The following is a 17,849-nucleotide window of genomic DNA, read 5'->3' as shown; positions in this document are numbered from 1 at the left end:
TATAAGGGATGTATTTATGTACAAAAAGAAAGAAAATAGATGGTGGTAGCTTCACACATCCTCTAAAGGTAGCCCTTTCCAAAGCGGCTGCTAAGGCGGCTTTGACACTTTCAAGTTTGTAGCTCTTTCTACAAGGGTAGTAGCTTTTACTCATTCCATGAGATAGCTCTTTCTCTCATTAGGGCATAACTAGTATCCGACTTATGAGAGTAGCTTCATAGTTCATAGATGATAGCTCTTTCCACACCCAAATGCACTATGAAAATAAACATTTTTCTTTTTTTTTTCTCTTTTTTCAATTTTTTTTGAAAGAAACTAAAGCAAGAAATAAACTACAACTAGTCCCTTAAACATTGAACTTGAATTTCTACAAGGTTTAATGAGCGAGTAGTGCGACAAGTGTCCATTGGGCAAAAATTCATAGAAATTCAAGTAAAAACTAGAGCATGAAAACATTCAATGTTGAAAATTCTCCTAGCATAAGAATACAACCATTGCAACTAAAGTGAACAGCCATTGGCTATGTGAGTATATAATTTCAGTCAAAACTTGTGTAATGTACATGTGTAATGTGAACTCCCCTCACACTTAATATGTACATTGCCCTCAATGTACGCATGCAATAGGATATAAATCAATCAAAAGCATATATGGAAGTGGGCAATTGAAACGATACTCCCCTGAACTCTGAATAGTACGTTTGATGGAGCTATATTCATTGAGAGTTGAGTCCTAATGGGTTGTGGAGAACACACTGCCATAAGACCATGTCCATTACTATTCCTCAAATTCCATACTCACAAGACCATCTGCGCACATACACAAGGGGGTTCAGTGAAGCTCAACAAATACAGAATAAAACTCAAGTATATAAAAATAAAGCAATGAAATACAACTCGAGACAACGAAAAGAAGATAATTTCAGAAGGATGATCCTTTCTGAGTATTACAAGTCCAAAATATAATGCAGAAATAAAATATGGAAACTAAAAACAAAGAAAAGTAAACACGCCTCAAGCGTCGGTGTCTGTTGGTAGCTGCTCTACTACTGTTGGTGGCGGTGGAAAGGTAAATGGTGGATTGACTGGTGTTAGAACCGGTGATGATGGTGCCGGTGATGCCGGAGGGGTCGGTGGAGCTTTGGGGGCTCATAACGAATAGTGAGGTCACGTCTCTCTCAAGTAGCTGCTGTAGAATATCTAGACGTGCCATCACGTCAGTGTGGTTCGCTGTCAGCTGTGCCCGAACCTCAACTAAATCAGACTAGAGGACCCCTACTGCGCTCTCGAGCCTCTCAAAGCAATCATGGGCTTGAGTCGGTGAGAAGATCCACACTGGAGATGGCTCCTGTACTGCAGGTGGGGCCTCAGTCTCCATCAGCTCCGGCTATGGCTCAGGCGCAGGCTGAGACCCCTAGACTATGACATCTCCTCCCTCAGCTATCTCAGATGGGGCATGATCAGAACATAGACCCCTGGTTGATACCGTCGGACCATCCCCATCAGCCTCATAATCTCTATGCCGAGAGGAGATGGAACAATAACCTTCTCGCCCCCCTTGATCGTGTTTAACAGACCCATCCCCATGATGAGTTTGGAGATGTAAGGGATTGAGAATAGAACGCCGACCATGGCATACTGGCCCTGGTGGCACAGGTAATCGGCCACTATATGCCCCAGATGAATTGGCTCGCTCTATACCATCGAATACAAGTAGAGAAGCTCTTGTCGGCTCATAACACCTGTGATGTCGCCTCGGTCACTCACTGATCAGCTGAGAACAACGCGTATATATCTGTAGCTTAGCCGGGACAAGCACGTGTCTCCCGTATCAATAACAGTCTCCTCCAACTACCCACTACAAGTAACTCCTCAATCTCATCGGCAATCTCGTCACCTCGCTAAATCTCTCTCAGCGCACTCAAATTCATATAATGAGATTGTCCAAACTTCAATTTGGACAAGAGCTCGAAGTGAGCCTGATGTTTGGGAATAACAAACTTTAACTGCTTTGGCACGGGAGATGACTCACGTGGGTACTTCCCGGCCTGCTTCTTTGTACTGGGAGCCATACCTACAAGTATTGAATAGAAATTGATCAAATTCATTCAAAATAACAATACTGCAGAAATTCCACACACCTGCGTAGATCCACGGGGCGTGAAACCCACACGGGCACTATGCAATACGCTCCAAAATACATCATAAATTCATTCTAAAATGCTTCTAAAACATACATTCATCATTTAAACATCAAAACGAAGCACATTTACCAAATTTAATTGAATAAATCAAGTATTGTGAAGAAAAGAGAGAATGAGGGTTTACCGACAAGATGAAGATGAAAACCTTGAAATCGGCCAGTAAACTCGAGTGAAAGCTCTCTAAAACGATGGTGTGAAGTCGGGAGAGTGTGAGAGAGCATTATTTTGGTGTGAATAAGTGTAAAAATGAAAAGGCGCATAAGATTTATAAAGAGAAATCGCGGCCTTTTGAATTTTGTACATCCACACGGGCGTGTGGAAATTACCCACGCCCATGTGACTCCACAAGGGGGCTTCATAGGGGTAGACACACGACCCTGTGTGCTCTCAGGATGGCATTCTTTGCCTTTGAATGCATATACACGGGCTTGTGAAAATTTCCCACGCCTGTGTGCCCGACACATAGAGGCACCCACACACCCTTGTGGTTCCTCTGTCCACATGAGAATTCCTTCTAAGTGTTCCACACGGGCATCTGGAAATTCCACACGGCCATGAGTCTTCACAAGGCCCTTCACAGGGGCATTTACATGCCCCTATGTCTTCCCGGGATAGAGGGGATCTTCTCTGCAGAGATCCACACGGGCGTGTGGAAATTACCCACGCCCATGTGTAATTCACAAGGTCAGACACAGGGGCAGACACATGCCCCTGTATCTTCTCGGGATAGAGCTCTAAACTTCTAAAGAGAAACACACGCCCGTGTGACCGTCACAAGGTCATTTACAAGGGCAGACACTTGCCCATGTGTCCTCTTGGGATGAGCTCTGAATGGAGACACACGCCCATGTGGAATTTCAACATGACCGTGTATCTTCTCTGGATAACTTTGAAAAATTTACAGACTCTGCAGAAAATTTCTAAACATTTACATCTATTAAAAGCCTGCCTATATTTTGCAAATATAACAAGAGAATCATGAAAAACATGCTCAAACGACCAAGAAAACTTCATCACACACAATTAAGCACATGATAGCACCAACAATCCACAAGAAAATCACAGCAATTGCATATAAAGGTCAAGACACCAATACTCAAGCACTTATTCATACAAAAACTAAACTAAAAACTAGAAAAACAGTAAAGACTTGGGTTGCCTCCCAAGAAGCGCTTGTTTAACATCACTAAGGTTGACGTACCTGACCTTACCTCACGGGGGCACACAGAGAAAAAAGTTTACTTCCTCGTTATCTTTACTAACGTCTCCACTAAAATAGGGTCTTAGCCCGATGTCTGTTCACCTTGAATGTACCTTTCTCTAGATGAGTAGTTTCAATAGCCCCATGGGGTGACACCTTAGTTATGGTATATGGCCCAAACCATCTGGACTTGAGCTTCCTCGGAAAGGGCCTTATGTGAGAATTGAACAATAACAGTTGATCGCTGACATTGAACTCTTTCGGATTTTTGATATGCTTATCATGCCACTTCCGAATTCTTTCCTTGTAAATTCTTGCATTCTTATATGCCCTCATCCTCCATTCGTCTAATTCATTGAGATGGAGCATTCTTTGTTCCCTTGCTTTTCGCAAGTCAAAGTTCATGGCTTTGATGACCCAATAGGCTTTATGCTTGAGCTCTATGGGCAAATGACATGATTTACCATACACCAAATTATAGGGAGTGGTCCTTATTAGAGTTTTATACGCTGTTCTGTGGGCCCAAAGTGTGTCAGCCAACCGTTCCAACCAATCCCGCTTTCCTTATTCCACGGACATTGTTAAGATTCTCTTGAGCTCTTTATTAGTGACTTCCACTTGACTACTTGTTTGCGGATGGTAGGGGGTGGCAAGGCGGTGATGCACACCATAGCCCTTTAATACTTTTTCCAGTTTGGTGTTATAAAAATGAGTTCCTCGATCACTAATGATAATTCGTGGAGTTCCAAATCGAGTGAACAACCTCTTTAGAAATTTTACCATTAGACATTGGAAATAGTCCCATGAAATTAATACCCCACACATCAAACACCTCACAAAATTCCATCAGATTCTGAGGCATTTCATCCCGTCACGATAAATTTCTGGCTCTCTAACAACTGTCGCATCGAAGAACAAACTAATATGCATCCTGAAATAAAGTCTGCCAATAGAATCCGGTGGCAAAGCTTTTTCAGCAATTCTACTTGAAGCATAATACCTCCCAACTAGCCCGGAATGACAATGTGCAAGGATGTCCCAACCTTCTTCCCTTGATACACATCTTCTAACCACATGGTCTGGACAGATGAGGAACAAATATGGATCCTCCCAAAAATAATTCTTCAAATCGTTGAAGATCTTCTTTTCCTGGAAGGTTAAACCCTGCTTAAGTACTTTCCCCGATAAGTAATTTGAGAAATCTATGAACCATGGAGCGTCCTTTGATTTTGAACTCTGAACTGCATACAAGTGCTCCTAGGGAAAGAAATCGTTAATTTCCTTACTTGCTGGCTCTTGACCTGCACACCCCTCCAATCGAGACAGATGGTCTGCAACCATATTTTTGGTTCCTCTTTTATCTTTTATCTCCATATTGAACTCTTGCAATAATAAGATCTAACGATCAATCTCGACTTAGCATCAACTTTGTTCATGAGATAGCGGAGTGCCGAATGATCAGTAAATACAGTAACCCCCGATAAGATGAGGGCCTGAATCCATCAAAAGCAAAAACCAATGCTAACAATTCTTTTTCTGTAGTTGTATAATTTTCTTGAGCACTCGTGAGAGTCTTGCTAGCATAATAAATCAGTTAAAACTGTTTGCCTCCTCTAACCCAACACTACTCCAACGGCATAATCACTTGCATCGCACATGAGCTCGAAGGGTTCATTCCAATCTGGTGTGATAAAAATGTGTGCTTGCACTAACTTTTACTTCAACAAATTAAAAGCAATGAAACACTCATCTCCAAAATCAAAGGGGGCATCTTTTTCAAGAAGCTTTGTCAACGATTGAGTTATCTTCGAGAAGTCCTTGATGAATCTCCTGTAAAAGCCCGCTTGTCCCAAGAAACTTTGAACTCCTCTCACATTTGTATGTGGAGGGAGTCTTTCTATGACTTTAATATTTGCCTTGTCTACCTCCATTCCCACTTGAGAAATCTTATGCCTAAGGATAATGCTTTCTTGGACCATAAAGTGACATTTCTCCCAATTAAGAACAAGATTTGTCTCTTCACATCTTATGAGCACTCTCTCCAGGTTCCATAGACAGATGTCAAAAGAATCTCGAAACACCAAAAAGTCATCCATGAACACCTCCATGATATCTTCTAGAAGATCATCAAAGATGGCAGTCATGTAACGCTGGAATGTCGCTGGTGCATTACACAACCCAAAAGACATTCTTCTGTAAGCAAACGTACAATAGGGACAAGTAAACGTTGTCTTCTCTTGATCTTTCGGAGCTATGGGGATTTGGAAGTATCATAACATACCATCAAGGAAGCAGTAAAACTGATGCCTTACCAATCGCTCCAACATCTGATCAATAAATGACAATGGAAAATGATCCTTTTGAGTTGCATCATTCAACCTTCTGTAGTCAATGCAGACGCGCCATCCTGTAATTGTCCTAGTCAAAATTAATTTATTCTTTTCATTTTTCACAACTCTCACTCCTCCCTTCTTCAGAACTACTTGAGTTGGGCTCACCCATGCACCATTAGAGATATGATAGATGATACCCTCATCCAAAAGTTTTACCACTTCGGCCTTATCAACTTCCTTCATGTTCGGGTTTAATATTCTTTGGGGTTGGATCACGGATTTATGGTTATCCTCCATTAAAATTTTATGAGTGCAAAATGATTGGTTTATGCCTTTTATATCAGAGATCTTCCAAGCAATGGCAGATTTATGCTTCTTCAGCATGCTCACAAGCTTGTCCTTCTGATCTGGAGAAAGATTTGAAGCACAATCACCAGGAGCCTTAACCCTTTCATTAAAAAGGTGTATCACCAGGAGCCAAAGTTTAAAGCATTCTCAATTGATGGTCGCAATCTACTTTCCTTCAATCTATCAATTTGCTCAAAATCGTCCAATCCTTGTTCAAGATCATTCTCCACCTCTTCCGCTTGTGAGTGTACATCTGAATGGCCATCAACAACAACCACATCCACTATACTGAAGTTGACACGCCTAACGAGAAAAGTTCTTGTCTTTTTTCATGATAAAATGAGTCGAACTGAGCATGGACCCTCTACAAACTTTTTTCCAAATGATTGCTCATAGATGCCAATGTGGACTTTCAAAACTGATCCAATATACTATCTAACTCACAACTCTAATCTTGAATTCTGTCAATGTAATCATCAACTGACCCTTCCACGGGATGGTTGAGGATGAATTGCTCTTGCATGGAACAAAATGAAGTGGATTGTACTACAAATAGCTGAACTTTCTATTCTATATCTTCAACCATTTCCGTGATTGTGTCAAATAATTTAGGTATCTTGATAATTTTTCCTGAAATCAATGAAAAAGATACAATTGAGAATGATGAAAGAATAAGGAAGTGTGTAATAGAATAAATGGTGAATAGTTAAAATAGCAAAGTGTAAAGTGCTTCTAAAATGCCTATTCCTCGGCAAAGGCGCTAAAAACTTGACAAACGCACTTTTCCGTGTGTACCGTAAGTGTACGGGTTTGTCGAACTAATAATACACTGGTGAGTGGGTAGTTGAATCCATAGGGAATAGTGATTAGAAACACAAAGATTGCTGTTTAACTAGAATGAAGATGAATCGATAATGATGTGAATAAGAATCAATACAAATAAAAATAAGAAAAGAAGAAGGAGGCGCAAATAAAAGATAGGAGAGGTAATCGATGATAAATGGGGCACCCAGACATTGCTCATCCTAGGACTATTGTTTCAAGTGCAAGACCAATTATTATGTTCCCTAACTAATGCTTAATGAGTCCTGGAGATCCTTAAATACACAGTCCGAAAACTTGAGGTCAACCGTGACTAACCCTACACTATGCCCAGGTGCAAAAATCTCTCAGTCTCGACACCTCACACTGTGCTAGGTTGCTTTAGGCTCTAGGGATTCAAAGTGATAAACCCTATTCCCTAAAATAGATCTAAAACTTTGGTCCAGGAGAAAGACCCCTAGTCACAATTGAGCCCTAGATACTAAAGATTATTTTCAACGCTTCACTCTGTAGCTTGCGCAACTAAGCCCCAGCAGAGTTCATCTTTTAGCACTTCACTCTATTGTAATCCCAAAGAATTCTTGGAACGTGGAGGTCGGATAAATCACGCTGGAGGGAAAAGGGGACGCTTCGCTACCTCTCGATTCGGCCTCTCAACCCTCTCCAATCTAGTATTGTCTAACCCTCATGGTGTGTCACTCATCCACAAAGATTGCCAAAATGGATTCTCAACCCTAGTGTCACTCTAAGGGCCCGTTTGGCATTTTGCAGGGAAAGTAATTGCATGTAAAGTCATTGCAGGGAAAGACTTTGCATGCAATTACTTTACCTGCAAAATAACATTACAACGTTTGGTTATCCCAATCAAAAATTGTAATTACTTTGCATGCAAATTTAATTCCCACGCTTTGGTATGAACTTGTTTTTCAATGTAAAAATTAGGTTTATTCTCATTTTTTTGCCCTTAGTTGTTATAGTTACTAAATTTGGGTTTTTTTATTCAACTCTAATAATATTATTAACTTAGTCCAAATAATAATTAACCTATTCTTCATAAATTAAAAAAAAAATCAAATGGTTCTACTTAATATTTATTTAAGTAGAACCATTTGATTATCCACACTGTTCACATTATTTTTGTTTTTCAAAGTAGTTTTTATTATCTACATCATATCTATTACTCAAGATTTTTTTATTACAACAACATAAATCTTAAAAAGGGAAAAAAAGAAGATATATGAAGTTCAATAAACCAATTTTCAAAAGAATGTATGAAATTCGCAAGCAAAACCGTAAAATGTTGATGAATTACATTGAATTTCATCAACTTTGTAAATATCAAAAGGCATCCTTTTTTTCATTTACATAAATTTTTACCAAGTTAACAAAAATTAGCAAAATATGGAATTTATGAACATAAGAAAAAAAGGTTTGCACCATTATATCTACAATAAAAATCCCATAAAAAAATAAAAAAATATGTTATGCAAAAACATGATAAAAAGAGACAAGAAATAATATTGTTAAACTAAGGAATTAATATTTTTGATTTGAATGCTTCTACTTAATATTTATTTATATATCTCATATATTTTTAAAAACTTTGATTCACTACAAATACGTAACAATTTTTTTCGTGGGAATTAAAAACAATCGTGGACAAGTAAAAATATATATGTCTCAAGTTCTTATCTTATCATGTTGGATTATTATTTCAACATAGATTTGATTTAATCAAAACAAAAAAATTCTCCAATAAAAAAATTTTTATCCAAACAAATATGAAATTTATTTATCTTTGATCCATTTAAAAATATGAATTTTACACCAAGAAAAAAATTTAACAAAAAAATTTAACACAAAAATAATCTAACAAACTTGAGAAAAAAATATTACCGGGATTTCTCCGATTCGAAGAAGCTGACAACCTCCGCCTGAATTGGAAATATGATCGCGTTAGGGTTTTTTTAAAGACAAAACAAACGAGAAAGAGTTTTATGTAATAAAGGGTAGTTTGGTAATTTGACAATTACCAAACTTTCCCATCCAACGGTGTAAACACTTTCACACCACCCCCCTGTGAATCACTTTCCCTAGTCAAGTGGAAAGTGATTACAAGGAGACCATATTATTTTTAATAACCAAACGTTTGAAATAGATTCACCCCTCTTACTTTGCAGGGAAAGTAACAACTTTACATCATACCAAACGGGCCCTAAGGGCAAATCATCTCAACGAGCATTGAAAATTGAAACTCAATTAAAACATCAATTAAAGGAAACATGATATAAGGTCAAAGAGACAACATCATCCTATGGTTTACAAGTCCAAGTACCCACTAGGGGTTTAGCTCTCCATGGAGCAAAATACCATCAATAATGAAATCAAAAGTAAAATATGCAATCTATGAATAAAACCCCCTTGGTGTTCCTGTCGATGGTCTTGTGAAGTGGCCTTGTCTTCTCCAAAGGTCCCCTCGTCAAGCCTAGGGCACACCTCGCCTGATTGGTGCCAACGAAAGCTCCCCAAATAACTTTCTTCCAAAGGAAACACGATGTCGAAGGCCGTAAACTCCTCAAAAACTTACCCAAAGCCTCTCCAAACCCTAACTATGGAGGCCTCCAAAGGTGGAAAAAATATAGCCAAAAGATGAAAAAGGGAGTTCTTAAATCGAGCTGAAATCGTGACTTAAATAGGGTGGAATCAGGCATCCAAACGGGCGTGTCGAATTTCCACATGCCCGTGTGAATCTCCAAGAAATCAATTATCTACGGCCTATGAATAGTAACTGCTATGTCCACAAAAGTAATGCTCATGTATTAGCAATAAAATATGAGAAAAGTAATGCTCATCATAAGAAAAGAATACTTTCGTATTACTATAACACAATCACTTATCAGGTTTCTTCCTATTTATATCATCAAGTCAAGAAATTTCTTTACAAACATCCAGACAAATGAATAACAATAACAATAATAATAACTTTTGGGTACTTGGCCGAATAATGGGAAGAGAAGAAGAAGAAGAAGAAGAAAGAAAGAAAGAGAGAAGGAGAAAGAACCAGGTGTCTTAGACTTAATTCTCTCCTTTTTTTTTTAAACAAGAGAAATGACCAAAGGCTACTATGTAGCCATGCAAGGATGCCACTAGTTCTAAATGACCATTTTACTCCTATTGCATGCACAAGAATCTAAAGAGGTCTGAGGACAGGGTACAACACTCTACCATCTTTGGAGAAATTTTTTCCAGCTTACCTGACTCACTAAATAAATTAGGATATTTCTCTCTCATGAACCTTTCAGGTTCCCAAGTCAACTCCTCAATCCGATCACTTCTCTAAAGGACTTTCATAATTGGTACCACCTTTCCTTGAAGCACTTTTTCTAACCGATCAAGGATACAGACATATCTTACTTCAAACATCAAATCTTCTCGAATTTCCAGTGGGGGTGTCTCAAGTGTGTGTAATGGATCTAGCACATACTTTTTCAACAACAATACATGGAAAACATTATGGATCTTCTTTAACTCTAGTGGCAACTCTAGTTTATAAGCCATTGGACCAATTCTTTAAAGTACTAGGAATGACCCAATATAGTGAGGATTTAACTTTCTCCTAATACGGAACCATATCACTCGCTTCCAAGGTGATATCTTCAGGAAATCTCTATCACCAACTTGGAACTCTAAATCTCTTCTCCTGTTGTCAGCATAGCTCTTTTGTTGATCTTGGGCAACTTTTAACCTATCTTGATTTTCCTTCACTTTTCTTATGGTTATTTTTAATTAATTCCACACTCTATAACTTCTTTTCACCGACTTCACTACAACAAAGAGGTGTTCGGCACTTACGTCCATACAAAGCTTCATAAGGAGCCATACTAATATTTGTGTGGAAACTATTATTATAAGCGAATTCCAGAAGAGGTAAATGCTTGTCCCAACTTCTCTGGAAATCAAGAACACTAGCCTTCAACATATCCTTAAGTGTCTAGATCGTACGCTCTGGTGTGCCATCTGTCTGAAGATGCTGTGTAGTACTAAATCTCAAAGTTGTTCCTAGAGGCGGATGAAACTTCAACAAAAATTGAGATATGAATCTGGGGTAACGATCTGACAAAATTGAAAGGGGTACCCTATGGAGTTTTAACAACTTCTCTTATAAATAGCTTTGCTAACCTCTCCAAAGAATATTTGGTATGAATGACAAGAAAATGAGCTAATTTTGTCAAACCGTCCATAATTACCAACACAGCATCATGCCCCTACAAAGTGTACAGTAACCTAACCACAAAATCCATAGTTATATGCTCCCATATCCACTCTAGAACAGATAAGAGTTGCAACAGTCCCGCTAGTTGTTGACGCTCTGCTTTTACTTGTTGACAAACTAAGCATCTTGCTACAATCTCTGCGATCTCGCACATCATTCCAAACCACCAATCATTTTTCTTGGTCGTACGATACATCTTAGTGCTGCCTAGATGCACTGTATAGGCTGAAGAGTGAGCTTCTTCTAGAATAGTTCTTCTGAGTCCTGTATCCTTCAAAATACAAACTTTTACCTCAAACTCAAGAATGCCATCACTTCGAAGTCCAAATTCACTAGGTTCACCTTTTTCCAACCTTTGCAATCCTGTCATTAACTCTTCATCTGATCTCTGAGACTCTTGAATATGCTTAAGTAATGACGGTCTCACTACAAAAGTTGCCAGCAGAACTCCCTTTGGCTTAATCTTTAGTCTCACATCCATATCTCGAATAACTGCAAGTTGAGACTGATAAGGTGTTGTAGAAAAAGCTAGAGAAGTTGAGGTCTTTCTTCTTAGAGCATCTGCTACCACATTGGCCATTCCTGGATGGTAGTCAATCACCAAATCATAATCCTTGATCAAGCTCTTATGGTCATTATAAATCAAACATCTCTCCCCATAGAGATAATGTCACCAGATCTTTATGGCAAAAACCACTACCGCTAACTCCAAATCGTGGGTAGGATAATTCAACTCGTGTTTCTTCAACTGCCAAGAAGCATTAACTATCACCCTCCCATCTTACATCAATACACAATCGAGACCCTGTTGTCAAGCATCACTGAACACTACGAACTCTTTACCACTGGTAGGAAGAGTAAGCATTAGCGCTGAAGTCAGGCGGTTCTTCAACTCTTGGAAACCATTCTCATATTTCTCATCTAATCAAACTTTACCTCCTTTCGAGTCAACCATGACAAGGGTGTAGCAATCAGAGAAAACTCCTCAACAAAATATCGGTAATAACTTGCCAAAACAAGGAAACTTAGAACTTTAGATACACTCTTGGGTCGCTCCCTGTTAATGATTGCTTCAACTTTCTTTCGGTCCACACATATTCCTTTGATAAGTGCTTGTGTGATAAGAATACGAAGTGTTCTTTCCTTATGATGAGCATTACTTTTATCAGGTTCTAGCGCTAATATGTGTGTATTTATGTTACTTTCATGCATATAGGGTTGTGATGCAAAATGTTAGAGAAAGAAGCCAATGTAGATCGTGAATGCACCATTTGGAGGAAATCTTGAGAAGGATAAAATGCGAAGACATAAGTCGAGCTCAAGATATGAGAACGTATGCCAACCTCCGTGTATTCAAGTTAGCATAATGATTTGGAGGGGCACAAAGGCAGTCACATTCGAGTATCCCGACTTGTGCATTAATAGTAAGATCTTCACCGATGAAGCCGTTGTTGAAGAAGCAAAGCGACCTATGACGTAAATGTGTGCCTGTTTATATTACCTCGATGAAAACATGGATTCGGGAGTGTTCTGAGCTGGTACTGTAGCAGGGCACTGTAGTAAATACTATAGCAATCTACTGGAGCAGGTCCTATTCACAGCCGGCCGAAAAAGAGGATTCCAGAGAATCCACACAGGTGTGTTGATATTATTCATGCCCATGTGGAAATTCCATAGGGGCCGTGTGGAGAATCCATAGTGGCGTGTGGATACCCGATTCCAGCCCTATTTAAGGCTGATTTTAGCATCGATTTCAACATTCTTTTCGCCATCTTTTCCCCAACTTGAGAGAGGGCGGCGTCTAGGGTTTGGACAGGTATTGGCTAGGGATTGGGAGAGGTTCTACGGCTCCGATATCGCGCTCCGTTTGGAAGAAGGTTAGTGGGAGAGCTTTCGTCGGCACCGATCCGGTGAGGTGTATCCTTGGCTGGACAAAGGGACCCTTGGACGAGTAGAGACTTCTCGAAAAGACCATTGTCATGACTACCGAGGGGGTTTTCTATGGATTACTTGTTTCTGCATTCGATTTCATTGATTGTAACTAGCTCCATGGAGAGCTAAACCCCCTAGTGGGTACTTAGATTTGTGAACCCTAGGATGTATTTGTTTCATTAAACCTTGTTATATTGCTTTCATTAATTGATGTGTTAATTGAGTTACAATCTTGTATGTTTGATTGTTTGAATACTCCCTTAGAGTGACACTAGGGTTGAGAATTCTTTTTGGCAACCCTTGTGAGTGAGTGACATACCACGAGAGTTAGACAAAGCTAGATTGGAGAAGGTTGAGAGGGTGAGTCGAGAGGTAGCTGAGCGTCCCTTTTCCCCTCCAGTGTGGTTCATCCTACCTTTATTTCCTCAAGTTCTTTGCGGTCATAGTAGAGTGAATGGGCTAAGGGATGACCTTCCACTGGGGCTTAGTTGTAGAGGCAACGGAGTGAAGTGTTGGAGTAAGTTTAGCACCTAGGGCTTAATTGTGACTAGGGACCTTTCACCTGGACCAAAGGGTTAGGTCTACATCTAGGAAGAGGATTTGTAACTTGGAATCCCTAGAACTCATTGCTATTCTATACGAGTGCGAGGTTAAGAGATTGTTCAATTTCTCCTCCGGGACATGTATAGAGTTAGGCATGGTTGACCTTAGATTTGGGATCATGTATTGAAGGATCTCCACGACTCATTAATGCATTAGTTAGAAAGCATGTTAGAGTGGGTTTTGCACTTGAAATGATTGTCCTAGGTGGAATAATATCCGGGTACCCCATTTATATCGATTGCCTTACCTCCCCTTTACTTGTGCTTTCTTTCTTGTCTCTTTTACTTTTGTTTACATTACATCTTGTTACAAAACTATTATTCACTTTTCGCTTAGTTAAGAAACAATTCAAGTATTTTTATTCCCTACCCCCTATGGATACGATACCCACTCATCTGGGATTTATTACTTCGACAAACCCGTGCACTTGCGGGACATACACAAGGGGCATTGTCAAGTTTTTGGCGCCATTGCCGGGGAGTATGCATTTAGAAATACTTTGCACTTTGTTTTTTTAGCTATTCATTCACTCTATTTCACATCTTCTTTTTCTATCATCGTTCTGATTTGTTTTCTTTCTTTGGGTGCAGCTCCAGGTTATGAACCAAAGGAACCCTTCGATATTGATTGAAGGAGATCCCGAACTTGAACGTACACTCAGAAAAAGGGGAAAAGAACCTGTGATCCTGAACTTGAACGTACACTCAAGCTGAAATAGAAGTTGAAGGGTCAGATAATGTTGCAGAACAGAATGAGTAACAGAGGACATTTTCTGATTATGCTAGACCCTCAGTTTTGGGCACACAATCGAGTATTGTGTGACCCTCGATTACAGCTCCGAACTTCAAGCTGAAGCCAACATTCATCCAAATGATTCAGCAATCAGCGGAGTTCAATGGTTTGCCCGATGAGGATCCAAATAACCATATAGAGAACTTCTTAGAAGTTTGTGATATGCTGAAGATTAACAGTGTATCGGATGATGCTATTAGATTGAGGGCTTTCCCATTCTCTCTCAAGGGAAGAGCCAAGCAGTGGCTACATTATTTGCCCAAGGCCTCCATCACAACTTGGAACGAGATGGTCGAAGCTTTTCTTGCTAGATACTTTCCTCCGGGAAGTCGGCCAAGCTTCACAATGAGATATCATCGTTTGTGCAGATGGAGTTAGAGTCATTGTTTGAGACATGGGAGCGCTTCAATTATCTTTTGCAGAGGTGCCCACAGAACGGATTTCCCTAATGGATGATTATTCAGATTTTCTATAATGGGTAGAATCCGAGTGCAAGGCAGCTGTTAGATGCCACTGTAAGAGGTACAATGGGGAGTAAACCCCCAGAAGAAGCCCGACAGTTAGTAGAAGACATGGCCATGAACAGTTTATCAGTGGAATGCGCGTGAAAGGAAAAAGGCGGCTCAAGTGGAATAGTTGAGTTAGAAGTTAGACCTTCTAACTTATAATAGAGTGGCGGCCATGACTAATTGCACCGGATGCGGTGGAGGACATGCTCCCTATGAATGCCCGATCTCTATTGGTGATGCATCTTCAGTGGAGAAAGTCTATTTCGTGTGTAATTCAATGAGGATCCAAGGGAATCCATATAGCAACATCTACAATCCGGGTTGGAAGAATCATCCCAATTTCTCATGGAGCAACCAAGGACCAGAAAAGGCCATGGCACCACTGGGTTTCCAACAACAATAAGCCCCAAACATAGAGAACCGAGTTTTAGGCTTAGAAACCTGAATGATCGATTTAGAGAAGGCCTTGACTAGATTTGCGCAATCATCGGATACAAGGTTCCAATTAGTCGAGGCTACACTTCACAACCACACCGCTTCTTTGCACAATCTTGAGAATCAAGTGGGGCAAATTGCGAAGTCTTTATCGGAGAGACAACAAGGAAGCTTGCCGAGTAATACCAAGACCAATCCTAGAGAGCATATGAAGGCGATCACTTTAAGAAGTGGTCATGAGGTTGAGCGTAAGCTTCCGAGTGAGAAGTCCATTGTAGAAGCACCCGAGGTCATAGAGGTTGAGGAGGGAGCAAGCAAAGAGAAGAAGGTGGCACCCCCAGTTTTCAAGCCAAGAATCCCTTATCCTTCTAGATTGAAGAATGACCAAGCGGATGAACAATACAAGAAGTTCCTGAGTTTGTTCAAGCAACTCTACATCAACATTCCCTTTGTTGAGGCATTATCCCAAATACCTAAGTAAGCAAAGTTCTTGAAAGACTTGTTGACCAACAAAAGGAAATTGGAGGAGAGTGCCTCTGTGATTCTAGAAGCTTCTTGCTCGGCGGTCTTGCAAAAGAATAAGCCGAACAAGAAGAAAGACCCGGGAAGCTTCATCATTATGTGCAACATTGGCAATTTGGGTGAAGAAATAGCATTGGCGGACTCAGGGGCCAGTATGAACGTCATGCCGTATACTTTCTTTCAAAAGCTAGGCTTGGGAGAACCTTGGCCTACTCGGATGACATTGCAATTGGCGAACCGAACGGTGAGACATTCGGGGGGCATTATTGAAGACGTGCTTGTCAAAGTGGATAAGTACATTTTTCCTGTAGACTTTGTAGTGTTGGACGTCGATGAGGATGCGGATGTAACTTTGATACTTGGAAGGCCATTCTTGCGCACTTCAAAGGCATTGATCGATATGGAGGGTGGGGAGTTGACACTGTGGGTTGGAGATGATAAGCTCACATACCGCCTCGCCGAAGCCATGCGACATTCTCTTGACTTTGATGATACTCTTTACTTTCTTGACATTACTGATGAGATTGTTGATGGATATATGTAGGAAATGTTCAATCCGGACCCGTACGAGGGTTTGTTCGACCAAGAGGTGGACAATAAGGAAGTAATGATGCTTGGTTCAATGAAAGAAGTACCATCTACTCCGGGGATCATGAAGAATGTGCTCCAAAAGATGAAGAGGACAAGATGACGCCACCGGAAATGCCCCAAGGCTGTTTGGGATGTGCGAGAATTGAACAAGTTGGATGAACCATTGCTAGGTGGTACCAAGCCTGATAACTCTCCCTCTACCTTTAAGTGACTTTGCTCTTCATGCTTTCAAGCTATGGGTAAGAGGGCAACCTTCATCTATGAACCCCCATGAGGTAAGACATGGTACGTCAAGCTTAGTGACGTTAAACAAGTGCTTCTTGATAGGCAACCCAAGTGTTTACTATTTTCTTAGTTTTTTTTTAGTTTAGCAGTTGCATGAATAAGACTTTGAGTGTTGGTGTTTTAATGCATTGTTGTGATTTTCTCATGGATTTTTGGTGCAATCGTGTGTGTTAATGTATATGGCGAAGATTTGGTCGTTTGAACGAGTTTTTCATGTTTTAGCTGGTGTATTTTGCATAGTAAGGAAGGCTCTAAGTGTGTATACATGTTCAGGAATTTTCTGTAGAGCCTGAAGAGTTTTCTAAGGCATCTAGAGAAAACACACGGGTATGGGTATTTTCCACATGCTCGTGGGTCTACACTACGAGCTCATCCAGAGAAGGCACAAGAGCGTGGACTTGCCCCTGTGAATGACCTTGTGAGTTTCGCACACCCGTGGGTAATTTCCGCACGGCCGTGCGTCTTCCTACAGAGACTTAGTAGTTTTTTCTGAGAGCACACAGGGGCGTGGACTCATCCCTGTGGGAGATCTTGTGATAAACGTATGGGCATGGGTAATTTCCACACGCCCGTGTAGATCTCTGTAGCAGAGCTCTACTCCATCTCGAGAAGACACAGGGGCGTGTGATCACCCATGTGAGTTGGACCTGTGATTGTACACGCCTATGCGGAATTTTCACACGGGTGTGCGAAACACTTAGTGATTCTTCTCGGTTGGACAGAGAAGCCACAGGGGCATACGTCTGCCCCTTTGGTTCGGGGGCACGGGCGTGGGTATTTTCCACACGCCCATGCTATTGCGTTGAGAGAGGTTGAGTGTTTCCTCGAGAGCGCACATGGGCGTGCGTTTTCCCCTGTTAGTCTCTCTGGTGGAGGTGCACGGGCGTGGGTAATTTTCACACGCCCGTGCGGATGAACAAAACGTCAAGAGGCGCAAGTTCTTTCAAAAGTCTTGTCGTTTCTCTTCATTTTCACATTCCTCATTCATCTGAGAGCACAC

At 40.6% G+C, this 17,849-nt stretch overlaps 1 protein-coding gene across 1 annotated transcript; it reads right to left on the bottom strand.

Moving 5' to 3' along the window:
* Window positions 1-11,172: 11,172 nt before the first annotated feature.
* On the bottom strand, window positions 11,173-11,760 carry LOC120278479. The gene has a single exon (XM_039285271.1). It carries the CDS (start codon window positions 11,758-11,760, stop codon window positions 11,173-11,175), a length of 588 nt encoding a protein of 195 aa, XP_039141205.1.
* Between the last annotated feature and the right edge of the window lie 6,089 nt (window positions 11,761-17,849).

The sequence above is a fragment of the Dioscorea cayenensis genome, chromosome 16, assembly GCF_009730915.1.
Source record: "Dioscorea cayenensis subsp. rotundata cultivar TDr96_F1 chromosome 16, TDr96_F1_v2_PseudoChromosome.rev07_lg8_w22 25.fasta, whole genome shotgun sequence".
NCBI lineage: Eukaryota > Viridiplantae > Streptophyta > Magnoliopsida > Dioscoreales > Dioscoreaceae > Dioscorea > Dioscorea cayenensis.
This window is presented reverse-complemented; position numbering and strand designations above follow the sequence as displayed.